This window comes from Truncatella angustata, assembly GCF_020726525.1.
Source record: "Truncatella angustata strain MPI-SDFR-AT-0073 chromosome Unknown BKA67scaffold_6, whole genome shotgun sequence".
NCBI lineage: Eukaryota > Fungi > Ascomycota > Sordariomycetes > Amphisphaeriales > Sporocadaceae > Truncatella > Truncatella angustata.
In genome coordinates, this window is record NW_025763386.1 from 1,930,246 (window position 1) to 1,949,964 (window position 19,719).

General features: G+C 50.9%; 8 protein-coding genes across 8 annotated transcripts; 6 read left to right on the plus strand and 2 right to left on the minus strand.

Annotated features, from left to right (window-relative positions):
• Nucleotides 1-32: 32 nt before the first annotated feature.
• On the plus strand, nucleotides 33-2,511 carry BKA67DRAFT_345316 (uncharacterized protein). The gene is made up of 2 exons (XM_046096331.1): nucleotides 33-708; nucleotides 761-2,511. Exons 1-2 carry the CDS (start codon nucleotides 130-132, stop codon nucleotides 2,405-2,407), a joined length of 2,226 nt encoding a protein of 741 aa, XP_045956335.1. The 5' UTR covers nucleotides 33-129; the 3' UTR covers nucleotides 2,408-2,511.
• A 121-nt stretch (nucleotides 2,512-2,632) lies between these two features.
• BKA67DRAFT_537903 (uncharacterized protein) lies at nucleotides 2,633-4,325 on the plus strand (the record flags this gene model as incomplete). Its single annotated transcript, XM_046100400.1, has 3 exons — nucleotides 2,633-3,894; nucleotides 4,072-4,259; nucleotides 4,297-4,325. 3 exons carry the CDS (start codon nucleotides 2,633-2,635, stop codon nucleotides 4,323-4,325), a joined length of 1,479 nt encoding a protein of 492 aa, XP_045956336.1.
• A 303-nt stretch (nucleotides 4,326-4,628) lies between these two features.
• Nucleotides 4,629-5,351, minus strand: BKA67DRAFT_660828 (uncharacterized protein; the record flags this gene model as incomplete). The annotated part of the gene is made up of 2 exons (XM_046107696.1): nucleotides 4,629-4,930; nucleotides 5,000-5,351. The coding sequence occupies 2 exons, from the start codon at nucleotides 5,349-5,351 to the stop codon at nucleotides 4,629-4,631; spliced, it is 654 nt and encodes a 217-aa protein (XP_045956337.1).
• Nucleotides 5,352-6,642: 1,291 nt separating this feature from the next.
• Nucleotides 6,643-7,669, plus strand: BKA67DRAFT_593688 (putative deacetylase LmbE-like domain-containing protein; the record flags this gene model as incomplete). The annotated part of the gene is made up of 2 exons (XM_046104966.1): nucleotides 6,643-6,974; nucleotides 7,114-7,669. 2 exons carry the CDS (start codon nucleotides 6,643-6,645, stop codon nucleotides 7,667-7,669), a joined length of 888 nt encoding a protein of 295 aa, XP_045956338.1.
• A 122-nt stretch (nucleotides 7,670-7,791) lies between these two features.
• BKA67DRAFT_572781 (mitochondrial ATPase expression-domain-containing protein) lies at nucleotides 7,792-10,512 on the minus strand. The gene has a single exon (XM_046103313.1). It carries the CDS (start codon nucleotides 10,387-10,389, stop codon nucleotides 7,987-7,989), a length of 2,403 nt encoding a protein of 800 aa, XP_045956339.1. The 5' UTR covers nucleotides 10,390-10,512; the 3' UTR covers nucleotides 7,792-7,986.
• Nucleotides 10,513-10,617: 105 nt separating this feature from the next.
• Nucleotides 10,618-11,521, plus strand: BKA67DRAFT_572783 (uncharacterized protein). The gene is made up of 4 exons (XM_046103314.1): nucleotides 10,618-10,889; nucleotides 10,940-11,029; nucleotides 11,080-11,116; nucleotides 11,170-11,521. The coding sequence occupies exons 1-4, from the start codon at nucleotides 10,761-10,763 to the stop codon at nucleotides 11,208-11,210; spliced, it is 297 nt and encodes a 98-aa protein (XP_045956340.1). The 5' UTR covers nucleotides 10,618-10,760; the 3' UTR covers nucleotides 11,211-11,521.
• Nucleotides 11,522-12,220: 699 nt separating this feature from the next.
• On the plus strand, nucleotides 12,221-14,345 carry BKA67DRAFT_345353 (allantoin permease). Its single transcript, XM_046096332.1, has 8 exons — nucleotides 12,221-12,260; nucleotides 12,314-12,352; nucleotides 12,418-12,712; nucleotides 12,836-12,874; nucleotides 13,004-13,601; nucleotides 13,667-13,769; nucleotides 13,821-14,050; nucleotides 14,108-14,345. The coding sequence occupies exons 1-8, from the start codon at nucleotides 12,257-12,259 to the stop codon at nucleotides 14,117-14,119; spliced, it is 1,320 nt and encodes a 439-aa protein (XP_045956341.1). The 5' UTR covers nucleotides 12,221-12,256; the 3' UTR covers nucleotides 14,120-14,345.
• Nucleotides 14,346-15,147: 802 nt separating this feature from the next.
• BKA67DRAFT_593690 (uncharacterized protein) lies at nucleotides 15,148-18,466 on the plus strand (the record flags this gene model as incomplete). Its single annotated transcript, XM_046104967.1, has 5 exons — nucleotides 15,148-15,412; nucleotides 15,443-15,816; nucleotides 15,876-16,692; nucleotides 16,755-17,314; nucleotides 17,522-18,466. The coding sequence occupies 5 exons, from the start codon at nucleotides 15,148-15,150 to the stop codon at nucleotides 18,464-18,466; spliced, it is 2,961 nt and encodes a 986-aa protein (XP_045956342.1).
• Between the last annotated feature and the right edge of the window lie 1,253 nt (nucleotides 18,467-19,719).

A 19,719-nucleotide genomic window follows, 5' to 3' on the forward strand; every position in this document is an offset into this window, starting at 1 on the left:
TGATTGAACGGCATCGTCTGGTTCATGGTCCCTCGTATATTACTTAGAAGCTCCGTGCAGACCATAGCCCTGACGGAGTTTAGGTACCTTCGGTGAATTCGATATCACACTTTAGCAGTCAGCCGCGCTATGGAACAACAGTCACGACGGCGGCGGAGGCCGGCATTATCGTGTGTTCAATGCCGACGACGCAAGATCAAATGTGACAGAGGCGATCCATGTGCACACTGCCTCACCGCCAAGAGTCAGTGCACCTATAGGCTCTATGGCGGCGAGCCGGGTGCGCGGCAGGAATCAGTATGCCATCCGAGTACGATATCCAGCGTGCCGAATGCTAGAACTATTAGTTCACCTCAATATCCTGGGAATAGTGCGGGTTTGCGTATTTCTCTGTCTAACCGAGATACACTTACTCCATTGGTCACAACTGCAATAACAGAAGGGGGCGAACAGGGCGACCTGGATCGTTCCATTCCCAACGACACTCAACCTCCGTGCCACACCCCAAGGGTAGACATCAATGTATCAGGTAGTCTGCGGCGAGTGGCAAACCAGGAGAGGAATTCAGAACGGGGATCTACTACAAGCAGCACACGGGAGAAAGCAGTAGATCTCTTGAATGAACACTCTGCGCTAGATCACTCGCATATCAGTCTCAATAAGACACGAATAGTCAGCTCCAGTCACTGGAAGACTACCACGCAAGAAGTAACACAAGAACTTCCCTGGAATCTGTGAACCAGGCTGATTGTCTACGTAGCTTGCACCCGTCTTGTCCTGTTATATGCGGGCAATGAAAAATGACAGAGGAGCATCGGTTGAAGATGTACAGACCCGAGCCGTTGTCATTGAGATGGGCGACCTGCTCCGCACGAGCAAAGATATAACCAAGCGCATCAAGATGACACGGCCTAGTGGGAGTTTGGCAGATCCTGACTTTGGCCTTATCAACCCTACACGCGAACTAGCAGATGAAATGACCAACCTATATTTTCAGTCATTCGAGTCGGCACATCGCATACTCCATGTGCCTACGTTCTGGACCGAGTACAAAAAATATTGGGAAGGACCCGAAAGTGCCGCGACAGCGCTGAGACTAAAAGTACTTCTTGTTGTTGGTTTGGGGTCAAGTTTACACGCAGAAACCAATCCTGATTCCGATATCCGTGTAATGCTTTATCAATGGGTACAGGCTGCCCAGAGTTGGCTCTCAGGGCCACTGAAGAAGGATCGACTAAGCATTGACGGGCTTCAAATCTATTGTCTTACGGTTCTAGCACGTCAGGTCTTCTCGATTGGTGGCGACTTGGTGTGGATGTCAATGGGCTCCCTGATTCACAGAGCCATGCAAATAGGTTTGCATCGTGATCCTAAGTACTTGCCACCGATGTCGATATTACAAGCTGAAGTTAGAAGAAGGCTCTGGGCCACGATCGTTGAGCTGCTTGTTCAATCATCTTTGGACTCGGCGATGCCACCAAGGATTTCCTTTGCGGAGTTCGATACCGATCCGCCATCAAATGTCCACGACGAAGAGCTCGATGGCTCAACAACAACGCTAGAACCTCATAACAAGAGCACTTATACTGCGACTTCCATGCAGCTCCGCTTGCTCGACTCACTACCAACCCGTCACAAGGTGGTCGAACTCCTGAATGGCCTGAATTCAGAAATCTCCTACCTTGACGTGCTTGCAATAACGTCCGACATCATGGATGGAATTCGGACAAACGATGAGTTCCTTTCGCGAAACGACAAATTCGGTGCGACTTTGTTCCATCGAAACCTACTCGACTACTTGCTACGTCGGTTTCTTCTGCTTCTACATTGCCCATTCGCCGTCAAAGCTCGAGCCAACCCGTTGTTCTACAACTCTGTCAAAGTAAGCATCGACGCTGCCATGGCTATAGTATCGCCACAGCCGGATCACGCATTTTCCCAACTGATGGTTCTTGGCGGTGGCATGTTTCGAGAAGGATTTCGCTGCGCCGGTAGCGTAATCAGCTACGAGGTGATCGCACGAGCTGAGGCACAACGCCACGCGGGAACTCTGTACGGAAACTCCCACAACATCGATTACCTCAAACAAGCCATGCATAGAATTATCGATTTCTCGGTGAAGCGGATCGAATACGGCGAAACGAACATCAAGGGTCCGATGTTCCTGAGTATGATAATGGCACACGTTGCGGCTATTGAAGCTAATATCCCAATTGAGTACCAAATCGCTCGGAGTGGGAGAGAGAGTCTTGAGCACTGTGTCGATTTGCTGCAGAAAAGATCGGATGCTATCTCTCTAGCAAACCCTGACAACATCGGGTTTACCCCAACGAACTTCAGCGAGCACGATAGCTACGGTTTGGACTTTGACCTGGACTTTTTCTTGGGAGACGCGGATTTTGCATAAACCGCGTCAATATGTATTGGCCATGTTACCATGCGTGCGACCTCCTCGGCCGATACGCTGGAGCACATTCGCTGTAAGCGGAGATAAGTATTTCACTGCAGCAATTTGCCGAGCTGTTTATAAGAGAGCAAAGAAGCTGCTCGCAGTGTTTCTTTCTTCTGAATATCTTCAAGAAATTTGAAGTATATCAGACTCGTTTGTATCTTTATGTCGGACGCAATCCGAATGGCGCCACTCAAAGTGCTAATTAGCGGTGGAGGCATCGCTGGCAACGCACTTGCCTTCTGGCTCTCAAACCTCGGCCACGCTGTCACCGTCGTAGAGAGGTTCCCAACACTCCGGGCCACGGGTCTACAGATTGATCTCCGCGGCCACGGCGTCGAAGTGCTGAAGCGGATGGGCCTCGAGCAGTCCTACCGCTCCGTGTCGCCCCCCGAGCAAGGCCTCCAGATGGTAGACAGGTCCGGACGCCGGCGGGCATACTTTCCTGCCAACCGCTCCGGCGAGGGCCTGCAGAGTTTCACGACGGACTGGGAGATCATGAGGGGCGATCTGTGCAGGCTCATGTATGACGAAACCAAGGAGCGGGCGAAATACGTCTTCGGCGCCTCGATCGAAAGCATAAAGCAGGAGGGCCTCGGCGGCGGCTCCGTGGAGGTCCGCTTCGCGGACGGTAGAACCGAGCTGTTTGACCTCGTGGTCGGCGCCGATGGGCAGGGGTCCCGCACTCGCAAGTTGATGCTCGGCGCAGAGACCGAGGACAAATTTTTTCCCATCACTGGCCAATATGTGGCCTACTTCACGATCCCGCGGCCCATCGAGGAGGGGGAGGAGTATATGGCGACGCAGTACCTGGCCACCAACCACCGCGGGGTCATGCTCCGAAGGTCCCATCCGGACAAAGTCCAGGTGTACGTCGGCTGCACGGACCGCTCCGAGCCGCTCAAGCACATCCGCCGCGGTGATGTCGGGGCCGAGAAGGAGGCGCTGGCGAAGATCATGCGCGGCGCTGGGTGGCAGACGGACGAGATTGTCCGGGCCATGATGACAGCCGACGATTTCTACTGCGAGCGCATGGGCCTGGTCAAGCTAGAATCCTGGTCAAAGGGTCATGTCGCACTCGTCGGCGATGCTGCTTATTGCCCTTCAGCGAACACAGGCATGGGCACAACTTCCGCTTTGGTCGGCGCCTATATCCTGGCCGGTGAGATCGGGAGGCATTGCGGAAAGGCTGCTAATGCTGATGTAGGCGACGGGGTTGCGGCTGCACTGAAGGCATACGACCAGAAGTTCAGACCGTTTATGGACCAAGTACAAAAAGGAATTCTAGAGGGAGATTCGGGCATGGTATACCCGTCCTCGGCGTTTGGTATTGCCGTTGCACATTTGTTTCTTGGCCTCGCTTCGTTCTTCAAATTACCGATATTCGGGTGGTTCCTCAAAGAGGAGGTGAAGGACTGGGATCTCCCAGACTATCCGGAGATGATGTAAATTCAGATGTCGGCCATGGCTAGTGGATTATGGAGGAGAGAGTTATGGATATTATGGTGTAGACGGACAAATCCTCACTCAAATGTAAAGCTATTGATGATGTTATACAACTATACTGTAAAAGCGGAAACTCATGTCTCCACTATCTCGAAAGACACCTTATGCACTTTCAGATTTTATCATTTTGATTGGTCGACCTTATACTGCTACGAAGCAGGGCTCTATACGTGTATCTCCCATGGTGTCGCCCAGAAGAGCACCGGTGTAGCTGCCTTGCATGAAAAGACCACAAACTGCCGGGCAACTCTGCATATTGAGGTTAAGCAAGTACTGTTCGAGATCAACACATCTCATAATTATTGTAAGTGAGAGCGGTATAGGCAGCTACCAATGTCGAGCCCACCCCGAACCGTCGCAACTTTCCTGAGTTTCTCGAGATACGACCTGTGTATGTCGAATCGGATTCAATCTAGGCCATGAATATTTAAACTGCATCTTAAATATCGCGGACAGCACGAGCCGTCGTTGCCTCTGAACAGCATAACACGTGCGCCGTACAACTGGCGTGATTGCTTTTGCGTTCGGGGTGCGACTGTCGTTTCACCATACCCGAGAGTTATCCAAAGACATGGTGATGTACTCCAGTCTGCTAATGCGGTTCATCACCATGCGATCGTACTTGTCTATTTAGGTCCGCCTCGGATGCAACGGGTTCCTCGTTGGACCATGTTCAGATGATTTTGTAGCCTCCAAACCACAGATACCCGCCTGCACAAGCCAGCGATATGACGGCAGGAAGCACATTGAGTTCAATCACGCTCCAGATCCAGAGACAGCCTATGGACGGGGCCTGCTTCATGACAGCTATGTAGCTGAAGGTGTTTGAGATGTATATGAGGTAGCATCCAGATACAACACTTGTTACAAAGAAGATGCCCTGGCGCAGAGGGGTTTGGTACTTGTCCGGCAAAGCAGACACCAAGGTTGGGGAGGACGGATGCGCATGGAGAAAGAACATCAGGAAGGAGAAGACTGGTAGGGCAACATTCAGTTCAGTGACATGTCACATAGATGGGGAGGCGTCGGGTATTGTGATCTTACCAAACAAAGCTGTCAGAGTCCTGGAGACGGCGCTAGACCAGGACAACTCGACGGCGTACTGGTGCTGAACTAGCACATCCAGGGTGAAATGCAGCATTGACAGGCTCACACTCCAAAAGAAGACATCCAGTATGCGTTCTGCCGTAGGGGACATGTCTTCTTGATCCTCTGGGCCACCATGTGGCTTTTGTGTTGCGGGCTTCTTGTCTAGTTTCCGCTGTCTGACATCCGCCTGGTCGAAAAGCTGTCGTTCCTGTGCGAGTTCCAGTAGGGTCTTCTCTGTCGGCACAGATCGATCGGGCTGCGACAGTGGTATCTGTGCAGATTTGCGTTCCTTGCGCGTCTGGACCATTTTGAGGGTTGGCGGATGCGAGTGTCCTGTAAATGGTAGGACCGGTGTCGAGGCTGAATCGGAAAAGATAGGTCCTCGAAGGAGCATGTGCCCCAGTTGTGTTTTGCTGCAATGGGCGAAAATGTCATGCCAGGGCTCTGCCAAGGTCCCTCCCCCCCTTAAGGTTAGACCTTAGCGCTGCGACTGATATGCGGGTGACGGCTGCACAAATTACATACTAGTACTACGTAGGGTGTCACTGTACACTAACCGTAGACTAACCATAGTATAGATTATACACAGTATATTCGAGCAATGCTGTACCTACCCTGGACAAGTCATCCATTCCCACAAGACGATACTGACAAGCAAAGAGCAGGTAGGCTCAAGAAGGCTTCACTCGCATGCATCGCCTTACCTGATACACGAAGCCACGGCAATGGGGTCGTCAACCCTGCTATGTGCAACTGAACAGGTCCCGTGCTGTAATAATGGCTCGTTGCAATGTTACATACATACATGCACACATACACACATATGTAGCTCCAGTCCAAGAGAGGTGACCGAGTTAGTATTCGCCCCGGGACAGAGTACTGTAATCTCTGTACACCCGCACAGGGAGAATTGATGGATGATACATATTTATTCTGATTAGATTGAACTACTAACTGCCCTATCCTGGTCTATATGTGCTGAATCGAGCTTTACCCAGGACGAATTAGTCCAACTAGTGCGAGCCTCAGTTCCGCGATCCGATTTGAAGCCATTGACCAAAGTGCGGATCGTCGAATGTCAAATTTCCCCGGGCGCATATTGGAACAGGGGGGGTGGATGATTTGTCCCTCATTTCTTTGCGAAGTCGCAAGGTGGCATTTTCGCTCTTCCCGTCGCATTTGATCCAGCTGACGGCCGTGAGGGGATAGAGGAAAAGGCTCTGTCGCGTTCTATCCCCTCTGATCTCCGTACTTTATTCAAACCCGCACGGGAAGTCTTCCTCTGAGTTGCACGTGCTCTCCTTTCTTTGTCTTACCCACCTCATCCACACTTTCCCCCCCTGAAGGAAACAGGAACAGGCACAGGAACCGCCCAAAGACCCAAAGACCCAAAGACGCACGTCAGCCGTGCAGCGCATCGCATTGCATCCCCCACGGCAGCCCAGCCCAGCGCCCCCCCAGCGGCCGTCCCGCACCTCCATCAACGGCGCAAGCTGCCCCCAAACCTCTCCCAAAAGCTTTCTGGATAGCTTGTATGACATAGCTGGACCTCAAAAGGCACAATCCAGCCGGCTTGCACAGAGAATTGGTCGCCCAGCATGGATCTGCTATGGCTGAGCAGTATGGGGGTTTTCATGGCCGTCCTGCCCCTCCTGTATGTCTATACATGCTCAGTCGCCCAAACACGATTCCCAACTGTGCGCAACAAGCGCATATGTCTGCTCATTGCGCACCCCGACGACGAGGCCATGTTCTTCGCACCCACCGTACTGGCCCTCACTCGGCCCGAAACTGGAAATCATGTCAAGATCCTGTGCCTCAGCACTGGCAATGCCGACGGCCTCGGCGAGACAAGAAAGAAGGAACTGGTCAAGAGCGGCATGTTGCTGGGACTGCGACAGGAGGACGACGTCTTTGTCATCGATAGCCCGTATGTATATTTCACCTGCATTTCTCGGTGCTCGCGCAATGGCTATCTCTCGAGCGGAGCTGCCGGCGCGTTTGACCACCTTTCCCCTCCCCTCCCCTTTATATCACGACGAGCACACACTGAACCAACACCTCTCTAGTGACTTCCCCGACGGCATGACCACCCCCTGGGACCATCAGCGCATATCCACGCTCCTGTCGAGCGCTTTTGCCCCCTACCTGCTTCGCCCAAACTCTCCCTCGTCTGCCAACCCCACCGCCTCCATCGACGTGCTTATTACCTTCGACGCGCAAGGCATTTCTTCCCACCCGAACCACATATCGCTCCACCACGGCGCGAAGCGATTCCTGGCCGCTCTCACTGCAGGCAGGCCTGGCTTCGCCTCCCCCGTGGACCTGTACACCCTGACCACAGTCAGCGTGCTCCGAAAGTACACCACCTTCCTCGACATGTTCGCTACCATGCTCGATGTGGTGCTGGCTGGCGCCGACGGCCGGAAGAAGAATGTCAAGGGCAACCCTGCGGCTCTCGTCGCCATGAGCAGTCTGTTTGGGGGAAGAGAGAGCGCAGGAACCGCGAGGCAGGCCATGACAGAGGCACACAAAAGCCAAATGGTGTGGTTTCGATGGGGCTGGATCACCATGAGTCGTTATATGGTAATCAATACCTTGAGCTTGGAGAAGTCGAAACCGTGACAGAGTGTTAATTAAGAGAAGCAAGTCTGAAGTCGCTTCGAGACAACTGGCTAGGAAAACACCAAAATAGCATGAAAACAAAAAGAAAGCAAAATTACAAATAATAGACACGCAAGAAGCCTTTGCATGGTATCACAGAGATCTAAATTGTACCCATCTACATAACCAGCGAACAGTTGATCTGCGCATAGCTGTCAGATCCCAAGTTTCAGGTACATAAACCCGACGAGAAGTTTTACACACACAATACCACACCTTCTTCTGCTCTTCTCAGCACACCACCAACGGAGGTAACTACCAAGACCAATCTCACAGCGCTAATACTCTTCATCGTCCCAAATGTCTCCTTCGGGCGCCGTCTCCTCTTGCTGCTCAGCTACCTGAGCATTCTCCCAAGCACGCCACTTGTCGACGCGTTTGGATTGAGAGGGACGTCCCGCTGGCACAACTCCTTGGAGGATGTCCAATGGGTCCACTCTGGTGCTCATCAAATCTCCCAGCGCATGCATGCTCACGCGGCGGAACTGCTTCTGGGCCATGGGGGTGACACGCCATCGCCCGCCGCGTTTCATGGCCAGGTCAACGGTATGGTCTCGCACAAAAATCGTCTTCTCCACCACCTCTGCAGGGTCTAATAGGTGAACAAAGCCTGATGCTATCCGATACCTCAAAGGGTTGCTGAGTACGTCCCGCCATTCCCGGACGAAATCTGGTATTCCACGCGTTGCTACAGGATCATGCATGTCTTTTGTGCGAAATACTTTCTCCAGGAAGATGTTGCACCACCCGTTCATCCGTTGCCGCATGTATGCCTTGAGGAAACGAGCCCGCCGGAACGCTTGCAATTCCTTTGTATCGTTTATACCAGCGCTCTTGGCGCTGGCATACTCAAATGCTGCTGTCTCAAATTCCGTGCATTGGTACTCATAAATTTTGCGAGCTTCGCGCATGTGTACAAAGGCCTCTTCGCGTCTTTCAAGTCTGAGCAGTGCCCTGATGAAAATATCATATTGCTTGAACCCGGGTTGAACCTTGTAGGGAGGTGCGGTCATGGTGTTCCAAATGATTTCAACCGAGTTCCGACTCGGGATGCGATTGCTGAGGCCTGCAATATCCCAGGCTGTACTGGTAGGCGGTGTGGACATGATGTACGCCCATTCGAGCAGCTCAAACCAAACATTTGGGCTAATCGGAATCCTGTATTTGTTCGAGATGAAGTCAACAATGTGAAAGGCCATGGGGAGCTGTCCATTTGAGCAGTACGCGTAAACGACGGCGTCAATCAATTTGGCCGTTGGTAGATACGGCGGTCTTGCTGGTCGGAATGGGTTCTTTGTTGATTTCGTCTTGATAAATGCTCGCTTGACCGATATCTCGCCGTCACGGTTGTCCTTGTGGACGGAAATTCCGAAGTAGTCCTCAAGGATGTGGTATTGGATAAACCTGAGCGAACCACTTCGTGCAAATGCGACAATGAATTGACAAAGAGAATTATGTGTCATACGCAAGCCATGTATCCGCATGTAAAAGAACAAACGTGTTGGGGGAAGACGCTTTCTCATCAGGCGACTGAGGTCCTCCGCAACATTTCTGTTCCTATTCAATCCGAATTTGAACTTCCGTCTTCGTATATTTTTCCTTAGATTGTCGAGACGGCTAACAGAAGCTATCAAGTATGTGCCAGCTTGACGATGTAGATTTCGTGGGGTCATCATCAGATGACTCTTGTCGTATCCGGTGTACGCAGGCTCGGTCAAAAACCTTGCCTTCATGAACTCATCATATGTGATGCTGTTTCTCCAATATGAAATTTCGTGTTCGACCATTTGGTTCCAGAGCAGTTGAGTGACAGATACATCCGAGGTCAACCCCGCTGCTCTAAACAACGGTAGGTAGTCGTTGATATTAAGCCGCTGTCCATTGCTGTGTAGCGCACGCATAAGTATCAACATCTGCCTCAGAAGCGTCGTGTAGAGTATTCGGGTGCCCCATTCATCCACCACAGCTCCTAGGCTGAGTATTTGCCACATACCAGCTCCGATAGCAACTCCACGAGTAGGATCATTGTCCCGGCCAATCTGAAACGGGTCCAGGAAACGTAGAAATTCGGAGAAAGCAGTTCTAGGGAAGGCATCAACAGCATCCACCAGTTCGTTCTCGGGCAATACAGTGATCTTCTTCAAGGAAGCCAAAAGCTCTCGACTATCTCGTCGTTGCATTGCGCCGAGCGCCTTACGGAATAGCTCATGAATATTATCCGTAGGAACAGTGGGTTCGTTAAGCGTGTCTGGCGGTTCCGCATTCCATCTCTCCGCCTTCCTTCTCTCAAGGAACACTTCATGATGAGTTGGCGTATACCCGTCGCCATTCTGTGATGCCCCGCTCAGGCCACTGCTAGACTCTGCCAACCTGTTCAGAAAGTGTATGTCTTCTGCTGAAAACGTTGCTTCTGCGGATGAGAAGTCCGTCCAAGTGGAATACGGGCGGACCCTGTGATATGCCGCCAAATGAGATGGTGTGGACTGGCCAGCGAAATATGACAAAGGTCTCGTCGCCAGCAGGATTGGGGTGAGACGTGTCCCAAGATGTCGACCAACCCGGCAAGAACTCCGATAACGTTGGGGACTAGTCACCAGTAGCCACGCTGGCGGTCCTCTCGAAGACTTATAAGCTGCCATTCGAGGACCTGCGAACTCGACCACCTGATTGAGGCCAGACATCACCCAATGTTGGCTAGGTGGATCATACTGGGAAGAAGCGCCTTTTGAAATCTGGGGAAGTGGAGATCTTCAACGGTTTGGTGGAGGCATCGCTGTTGGCGCGTTCGTTAATACGGATCCACATGCTCTGTATCAATCTCGAAGCTGAAGCTTGGGCCCTTCCCAGAAGGTCCCCAGTGAAGTCGGCGTCGGCTGCAAGATTTTCCTGCGGGCCGCCAGGCACAAACCCCTGTTGTCACCCGCCAAGCACAGCACCATCGTCCGCGTCAGATATTGATGGCATTACGAAATTGACTTAAACTACGCCACATCACACATTTCGACAGAAAGAAAACCTCGTCGTCCTACGTGAGCCATTTCTACAATTCACAATGGCCGATGTCGAAGAAGGTGCAGGCGCTGCCGCTACTCCAGAGCCTCTTGATCTGGTGCGCCTGCTTCTTGACGAGATAGTGTTTGTCAAGCTGCGAGGTGACAGAGAACTGCAAGGCCGGTTACATGTGAGTCTAGAAGCAACGTCACCAGAGTTACCGTTGCTAATGCATTTAAGGCTTACGATAGCCACATGAACTTGGTCCTGGGGGATGTGCTAGAGACTATCTACATCGTGGATGAAGAAGACGATGATGAGGATATCAAGGTAAAGGACCTCGTGCAAAATGCGGGTTTCTGTTCTGACATCATCTCTAGACAATTACGAAAAAATCCGAAATGCTGTTTGTTCGAGGTGAGTGACTTGGGGCATGAGATGAGGTAACTCTATACTGACAACATCTCCAGGAGATAGTGTCGTGCTCGTATCACCGCACAATTCGTCATGAGAAGCACCAAATGTAGAAGTCTTTAGGCGCTTAGCAAGACTGTGTTCAAGCTTTAGCTGGTCAGTCAGGATGTGATGCCTTGGGGGCATCCAGCCGGAAGTATGCCATTGCAACCAAGAATTGTTGCCACGGGCGAAGCGTGACGGCAAATGAAGCTCACCAGTCCTCCCGAAATAAAGGATCGAGATGGACGGGTATCACGACTCCGCTGTGGCAGAGTCAAGGCAGCGAAGCGATTCGACATTAGTTCGGGCTGGCATGAAGTAGACAGATCACAGGCAGCTGTCAATATGCTCTACCCGAATTCACAATGCTTTCTACTGATTGTGAGTGATTATGATTATTCAACTTTCCAAAGATCGGACCCTTCCGATGCACCTTACCTGACTTGGTTGTTGGAGCCGCAGTTAAGTATATCTGCATGATAGCGTATCTGGCGACTGCAGATCACAAGTGGCTCACAAACCCCTGTCAATCTCACCGAACCCCCGACATCATGAAGTCATCAAGCCATTGAGAAGAGTTTCTGCAACCGCTTATCGAATGCCAACTGGGATGTCGAGGCCTTTTCATCGTGTGACCTACCAAAGAAGAAATAGATACAATGTTCATTTCACCCCTACCCCCCTCCCGAGCTCACCATGCATGATAGGGTAAGCCTTGGCCCTCTTGATAAGAGCTTACCCGGGAGTTAGCGTCCGTCGCAACATATGAGTATATAGAGAAAGTGGTTGTACGACTGCTCCCTCTGAGCTTGTCCAGGCGGTCTACAAAGCTTTTCTTGGTCGCATTGAAATCTTGCAATCAACCATCCGGTATCTAATTATCAACTCTTAAAATTTCTTCAGTAGGCTATACGCAGATAGCAATATACAATGTCGGAACAAGTAATGCCAAGTGGAAAATCAGATGCCGAGGGGCAAACTTCCAAGGTTGTGGATGTAGACGCAGCATTGGAGTACCTCAATCATGAAGACATGACCGTAATGACTGAGATCAATGAGAGGAAACTCGTTCGCAAAATCGATTGGTGGATTGTACCTCTTATGTGTAAGTGTCACTTCGATGGGGGTGTGACAGGGACTTACATCATAGCAAAACAGGGGCTTGTTACAATCTGCAGTACCTTGACAAAACGTTGAGTGAGGCTCTTCTTCTCTCTTCCTAGCGTCTCGTTTGACGATGGGCAGGCGCTGATGAGGAGTAGTCAATTATGCGAATGTCATGGGCCTCCAAGACGACACCAATATCACTGGCGATCAGTTTTCCCAACTGGCTCTTGTGTTCTATGTTACATATTTGGCTTTCGAATTTCCGACTGGGTACCTAATGCAACGGCTGCCGACTGCGAAATATCTCGGCGCGAACGTAATTCTTTGGGGGTTGATGGTGACACTCACCGCAGCTGCGAAGAATTGGGCTGCTCTAGTCACCTTACGAGTCCTACTTGGTTGTTTTGAGGCAGCCGTTGCCCCAGCCCTCATCTTAATAACATCAATGTGGTATGTGACTTACTGCAGCCCTCGAAACTCCTGCGGGAACTTCCGCTACCTCCTTCTGGGGCGACAAACAATGTTTGTTGTTACTACTACAGTAGAATGATACTGAGCTCGGTTATCACACAGGTACAAACGTTCGGAGCAGCCTGCACGTGTCGGCTTCTGGTATGCGATCCCCTGAGGCATTCATCAACATTCTAAGCTATATATTTTTTTGGCTGTTTTGGGGGGAGATTTGAACCCGTCCTTAACTTTGGGCAAAAGGAGCAATACTGATCTCTGATTGTCGCTTAGGTATGTGGGTACCGGAACTGGTACCATCATCGGCGCTCTGACATCGTTCGGCTTTCAGCACTATGTGAGCGAAAAATTCACTAGCTGGCAGATCATGTTTCTTTTATTTGGCTTGATCACCATTGCCGTCGGCATCCTTGTCGTGGTGGTCATGCCAGATAGCCCAATGACTGCGAAACTGAGTCACGAAGAAAAGATTTGGGCCATTGAGCGTGTACGAGAGAACCAGACCGGAATTGAGAACAAGCATTTCAAGCTCTATCAGGTACTCGAATGTTTAAAAGACCCGCAAACTTGGCTCTTAAGTTTGATTACCATCAGCAGCAATGTTCCCAATGGAGCCGTGAGTAGTTACCAGGCTACTATCATCAAGGGCTTTGGATACACCAGCAAGGAGACTGCACTGCTTAGTATCCCCAGTGGAGCTATCGCATGCATTTCCGTCATATCTTCTGGTGTGGTTGCATCAAGGTATAATATGCGAGGTCCCATCGTTATCGTTATACTGCTCATTGGCGGTATTCTGGGGGGTTGCATGCTGGCTTTCTTACCCAAAGATAGTCAAGGCGGTCTCTTGGCAGGGAATTATCTGACTAACGTGAGTTATTTCCCCTGTCGACACTCGGTACCACTGCTTTCGATATGCTTACTTCTTGAATATAGGTTATTGGCTCATCTTTGCCCCTACTATACTCGTATAGCTCTGCAAACTATGCTGGTCATACCAAAAAGGTTACCATGAATGCGATACTTCTCATGTCCTTCTGTAAGTACATTCCCACAGATTCTGCAAAGAATTTCTGCTCATAGCAGTTAGGTCTCGGCAATATCATTGGACCACTTACATTTCGTAACGCCGACAAACCAAATTACCTACCCGCGAAGATAGCCATAGTAGCCACCAGTGCTGTTGCAGTGGCACTTACCGGTCTGCTTATGGCGTACTACTCGTGGGAGAACAAGCGCAGAGATAGGCTTTTTGACAGCGAGCACAAGGAAAACAATGAATTCCTTGACCTAACTGACCGAGAGAACCAAGAGTTCAGAGTAAGTCTGTTGATCTTCAGAACAAGTTGGAACAGCATACTAACAGAAATTGTGCAGTACAGCTGGTAGTTGTTGTTCTTGAGTTTCAACCGGCGATCTAAGATTACTAGAGTGAGGGGAGTGTTCAGGCATGACTTTTTGAATGATGGAGCACAATGCAGATTTGAACTCCTAGCTGAACTTTATTGTTAGTGAGGTGATAAATGTGCTCAACTGCGGTGGGCTACTACTATTACATGCTGAGATGAGTTTCGTCAAACCTGCACCGGTTCTAGTTGCTAGCCAAACATGACCGGCCAGTGTGAGTTGGTTATTTACGAAGAGTCAAGTCCCAATATAATTCACACGATGGGGCTTTGCAACGCAAATCGAGTTGATTCATTGCTGACCGTTATGGCTTGCGTGAATAACAGCAAGAGATGATCAACATCAAACACTAGGTTAGTATAGCAGGATAAATCTGGTGGAAGGAAAAGGTTCAAGAGACACAGCCAGGGGTCTAGAAGAAGAGACGCAATGGAATGTCAAGCATAACCTTTAAGGTAAATGACGAGAATATGCTCTACAAGCGGGCAGTATTACTCTGCGACCTTGGTGGCAGGACACTGGTGATATTGAGCAGGATTTATAAACTTGTAGCTGGTATAACGTATGAGTATGTAGCACTTACGGTAGTAAGAGATATCGCACTAACCTTAGACTAAAGCACGAGCCACAGCCTTAACCCTGACCAAAACTGACGCTGTGTACATGGAAGTACAGTAAGGTTAGTTACGTATGTAATAGAGGTGAGCGGATACGGATACAAATCGGCTATAAATCGGCTAATTCCGTCCCCCATTCCAATCCCATCAGCTGTCGCGTCGCTCAACTGTGGCACGGTTAACAATCAGTCTAGTCTAACCTAGCTCAATTTCTGGCAGCGAAACCAACAGGCAAGAAGATTCCGAGCTTGCGATGCGACAAGCAGCTTTGTTTTGTTGCGCAAAACTTGAGGATTGACTTGTCTAGCTTCGACACCTGCCTATATGGAATCATAACAATTTGTCTCTCTGGAACTCCATTTTGACGAGAATACACACGCTACTCCCGTCACAATGGCTGACGCGAACGAGCCCAGCAACGCGCCCAAGGTCGATGTCAACGTCGAGGTTCGCGACTCCATCGAGGCTAAAGCTAACCCAGAGGGCGATAGCAACAAGACGACTGAAGTGCAGCCAGTTATGGAACCCGTCAAAACGGAACACAACGTCGATTCAACTGGAGACGCAGTCGCAGTCACAAACGCGGATGCTGATGCTGATGCAGAGATTGACGCAGACGCAGACGCAGACGCGGATGCGGATGCCGACATTGACATAGGTGTCAACGCTGATGCTGATGCAGAAGCAGATGAAGATGCAGATGCAGATGCAGATGCAGATGCAGATGCAGATGCAGACGCCGAAGCAGATCCAGCAGATGTTGATATCAATGTCGACGCTGATGCTGATGCTGATGCTGATGTAGATGCAGATGGCGATGTAGACATGGATGCGGATGGAGAAGCCGATGCCGAAGGTGAACTTGAGGATGATGGAGGAGAGCGGGTCGGCTTGTCGTCAGACATGTACACAATCATCGAAAATACGGCCAACTACTTGTCCAGCTTTAAAGATGAAAGTGGTTACCATATCGCCTCGTCGTTCCAGCGTATTCCCAACCGTCGATTAATACCAGACTACTACGAGGTCATCGACGAAGCCATAGCTTTCAGTACCATTAGGGTATGACTGCATCATCTTGAAACCGAAACTTGCAACAGTCCAGCTGACATGCATTACAGACAAAGAAGCTCAGGAAGCAATACCCGACTTTCTCGGATTTCGTTCGTGATGTCGCCAAGATCTGCCACAACGCCCAAGTCTACAATCGGCCTTCTTCGCATTTCTTCCAAGACGCCGGACGATTGAGGGAACTTTTCAAAGAGGAGCTCCAAAAACTCGTCGACGAAGAGATCATAACAGCGGAAGAGGCCGTCATACCCGATCTGGGTCCTATCCCCGAGTATGAGGATTCGCCGCCTCTCGACGAAGATGAGGATGAGGACGACGAAGACGACGAGGATGACGAGGATGATGATTCTGACGATGACGGTGGGCGCCGCCGCAGGAGAGGTCGTGGAGGCCGTAAGTCTGCCGATAGGGACGATCATCCTCAAAAACGTGGTCGCCGGCCGCCCAAGGTCTTCACCCCTCTCGAGGGACGAATTCATGCATTCTTGAAGGGCCTGCGCAAGTTTAAGCATCCCAACGGAGAGCTGATGATCTTGCCGTTCGAAAGACTTCCTGATAAGCAGGCCGCGCCAGACTACTATGCCACTATCAATAATCCCATAGCCCTCGACTTGATCAAGAGGAAAGCGAAGCGCAAGAAGTACCAAAATCTGGACCAGGTGATGCAAGACATTGAGTTGATGTTCGAAAATGCCAAGGAGTACAACCAAGAGGACAGTCAGATCTACAAGGATTCCATGGAACTCCAAAATCAGGCTCGCCTCTTGGCCGAACAAGAGAAAGCTAAACCAGATGATCAGTTTGCCGATGAAGATGGCCGACGGCCCGTACCAGAAATTCATCACAGGGGTGAGGTCTGGAAAGTTGGTAAGTGAAGCACGCCCCCATGACTTTGGAGGAAATCTGCGTTACTGACTGTGATGACTCAGGCGATTGGGTACACATCACCAACCCGAACGACCTGACCAAACCGATCGTTGCTCAAATTTATCGTACTTACATTGACAAAGCCGGAAAACAGTGCGTCAACGCTTGTTGGTACTATCGCCCGGAGCAGACGGTTCATCGGTTCGAAAAACACTTCTTCGAGAACGAGGTTGTCAAGACCGGCCAATACCGGGACCATGGTATCGAGGAAGTTGTGGACAGGTGCTTCGTCATGTTCATAACCCGCTACAGCAAGGGCAGACCCCGTGGCCTTCCCAAGGACAAGGAGGTCTACGTTTGTGAGGCACGATATAACGAGGAGAAGCACAAGCTCAACAAGATCAAAACGTGGGCAAGTTGCCTACCAGATGAGGTCAGAGACAAGGACTACGAGATGGACTTGTTTGATGTGCCTCGGAGGCTCAAGAAGTTCCCCAGCCCTATCAAGCATCTTCTGAGGGATGATGCGAAGCCCACTGATCCTCTGCCTAAGCCGACCTGGGGAGCACCCAATGCGCCTCCACTGGTAGGAGCGGTTCACTGCCGCGCGCGTGAATCAAATGTAAGTGGTGTCCTGTTGCCTACTTTATCTCGTCTCAATTACAATCCTCCCGATAAGCAAGATGGCAATTCCCTCCCTTCCAATGCCTGAAACCCCCCCCCCCCCCCCCCCCCCCTTATCGATTACACACCCAGGAATCTTTTTAATGCCGTCAACTTGCAAATTGCCAAAACTTCCAAGGAGTCCTCCTGCTCATGTCTCTTCTAGGAATCACCGCCACCTGAGCCTACCCCACCACCAATCCCTGTTGATCCAACAAGGCGATCATCAATGATGCAGGGCCCGCGACCAGGAGACGCGCAAGGCGACATCGCCATGGGCAATGCACCAAGTTACACGCCTGTGCCTGCACCACCAACACCCGCGCCTGGTGCTTACACTCCTCAATTTTCGGGAGCACGACCAAGTCCAACACCAGTTCCTGTACCACAGTATGGAATGATTCCCAATATGCACCAGGCTCCGCCTCCAGTGCCACAAACACCCCACTACCAAGGTCATCAACCGCCGCAGCCTCCGGCGTACAACGGTTACGTGCCGCCGTACAATCCGGCCCCCGTCCACCACCAACCGCCCCACCAACCACCCATCAACACTCCCATGATTCCATACGACCCCAGCCAGCGCGTGGCACCATCTCCAGCGCGCACGGCAGTGCCTCCCCCGCCCATACCTGGTATACATGGTCAGCCAAACACTTACAACCCGCCTCGCCCGGTCGAGGTGTACACCTTGGATGACGCACTAGACGCACGCATTCCTGCGGAGATTCGCGAGCAGTTCCAGCGCGACGAGCAAGGACGCATTCTCTTCTTTACGCAGCCACCGTTGGATCGGGCTCACCGCGGTCTCTCAGTGGAAAGTGCTGGCCTTGGCCATAGCATCCGCTATCTTGCCGACCGTGCGCGAGGCATTGAGGATCGCCGCGCCAAGCGCAGAGCTCGGGACGAGCTACGCAGGCAGGAGGAGAGCAAGAGGCGCGAACTTGAACAGGACGAAGCGCAGAAGACGAAGGCTGAGGTCATGGAAGTTGCCAGTGACGTCCTGATTGGCTGGATGAGTTCGGTCAACAAAGAGAACGAGATGTTGAAGAAGCAGTACGAGGGCTGGAGCGTCAAGGATGACGAGATTGACAGGCTTTCCTCCAAGTAAGGAATGGCCCCAAAGGCTTGCTGTGAAAGCTGCCGGCGTGCATTTTAACGGCGTTCAGGACTGAAGGCGGCGTACAGGATCTCCAAGATACCACCACACCAAAGTGGCCTAGGGATGGTAGATGTGATGTAGATGACAGGGAAAACATTGCATATTTAGTATTGTCGTACATGCAGCATGGCTGTTTGCCAGCTCATAATGACTTCACATGTATTTTTACATGCACATAGGATCCCCTACGACGTCCGTGAGAGTTCTGCTGATTTCTTTCATATCTTTCTTTGTAAAAGGAATAAGGTGAATATCAGTTGAGGATTCTTGATTTATATCATGATAGTGCACATAGGAGACGTTAACAAGCAACAGCAAAGTATGCACATGGTTCTGGGTTGATAAGTAGTTATCGGATGCCCAAAAGAATGGCGAGAATCACGTACGGGGAGTGCTAGCTAGCTAAACTGGCAAGCATGATAATAGCACTTGGGAGATGATGGCGCTAGTCTAGTCCAGCGTTCAACGTCATGCGCGGGCCGTTGACACAGAGGTGCCCTGCAACATATCTTAACACTAGGTATTATGCTTCTGCAGTAAGGTAAGACAAAGAACGGATAGGTTATCAGGGCCGACATAGGATCGAAGTACAAAGTTGCGAAGATCTTTGTCCGATTCCAATACCCACAAAGTGTCTCCCCAATAGTGTGGCAAGGGGGGTCGTTCTTGGTGTCATTGCAACTGAGATCTGGTGGGCCTCGCCCATCGGATTAGCGGGAGATCGGGGACGAGGGGGAGGGCCCTAGTGCATCCACCCCCCGAGACCGCCTACTGACAGCAGCCAATAGTGGGGGGGCATCAGGTGGGTGGCAGAATCATGGCCCGCCACTGGCAATCCCACTTGGGGTAGCTGTACGGATTTTGTATTCATTATCAACATCGCCGAGTTCTCTTGAATGATTCATCTTACCCAAAGATAACCCAACACTATCAAGCTAAACTTCTTTACCTCGACCAGCGTTTTGATTTCTTTGCCCGTTTCTTTCCTCCTCCTGCTCTTTTCCAGCTCGTATTTCATTCCCGTTCACTTAACTTTGTCTTTCAGCCTTCGCTGCTCCCATCTCCACGACGATAATTCAATACTCCTCTGCTCCGCTTGTCGGCAACTATGAGTTGTCACAGCTGCCTCGATCATCCTTATTGTGTGGAGGACATTTACTGGTAGCAACAACTGCACAGTCGGCGAGGTGACAAGAGATTTC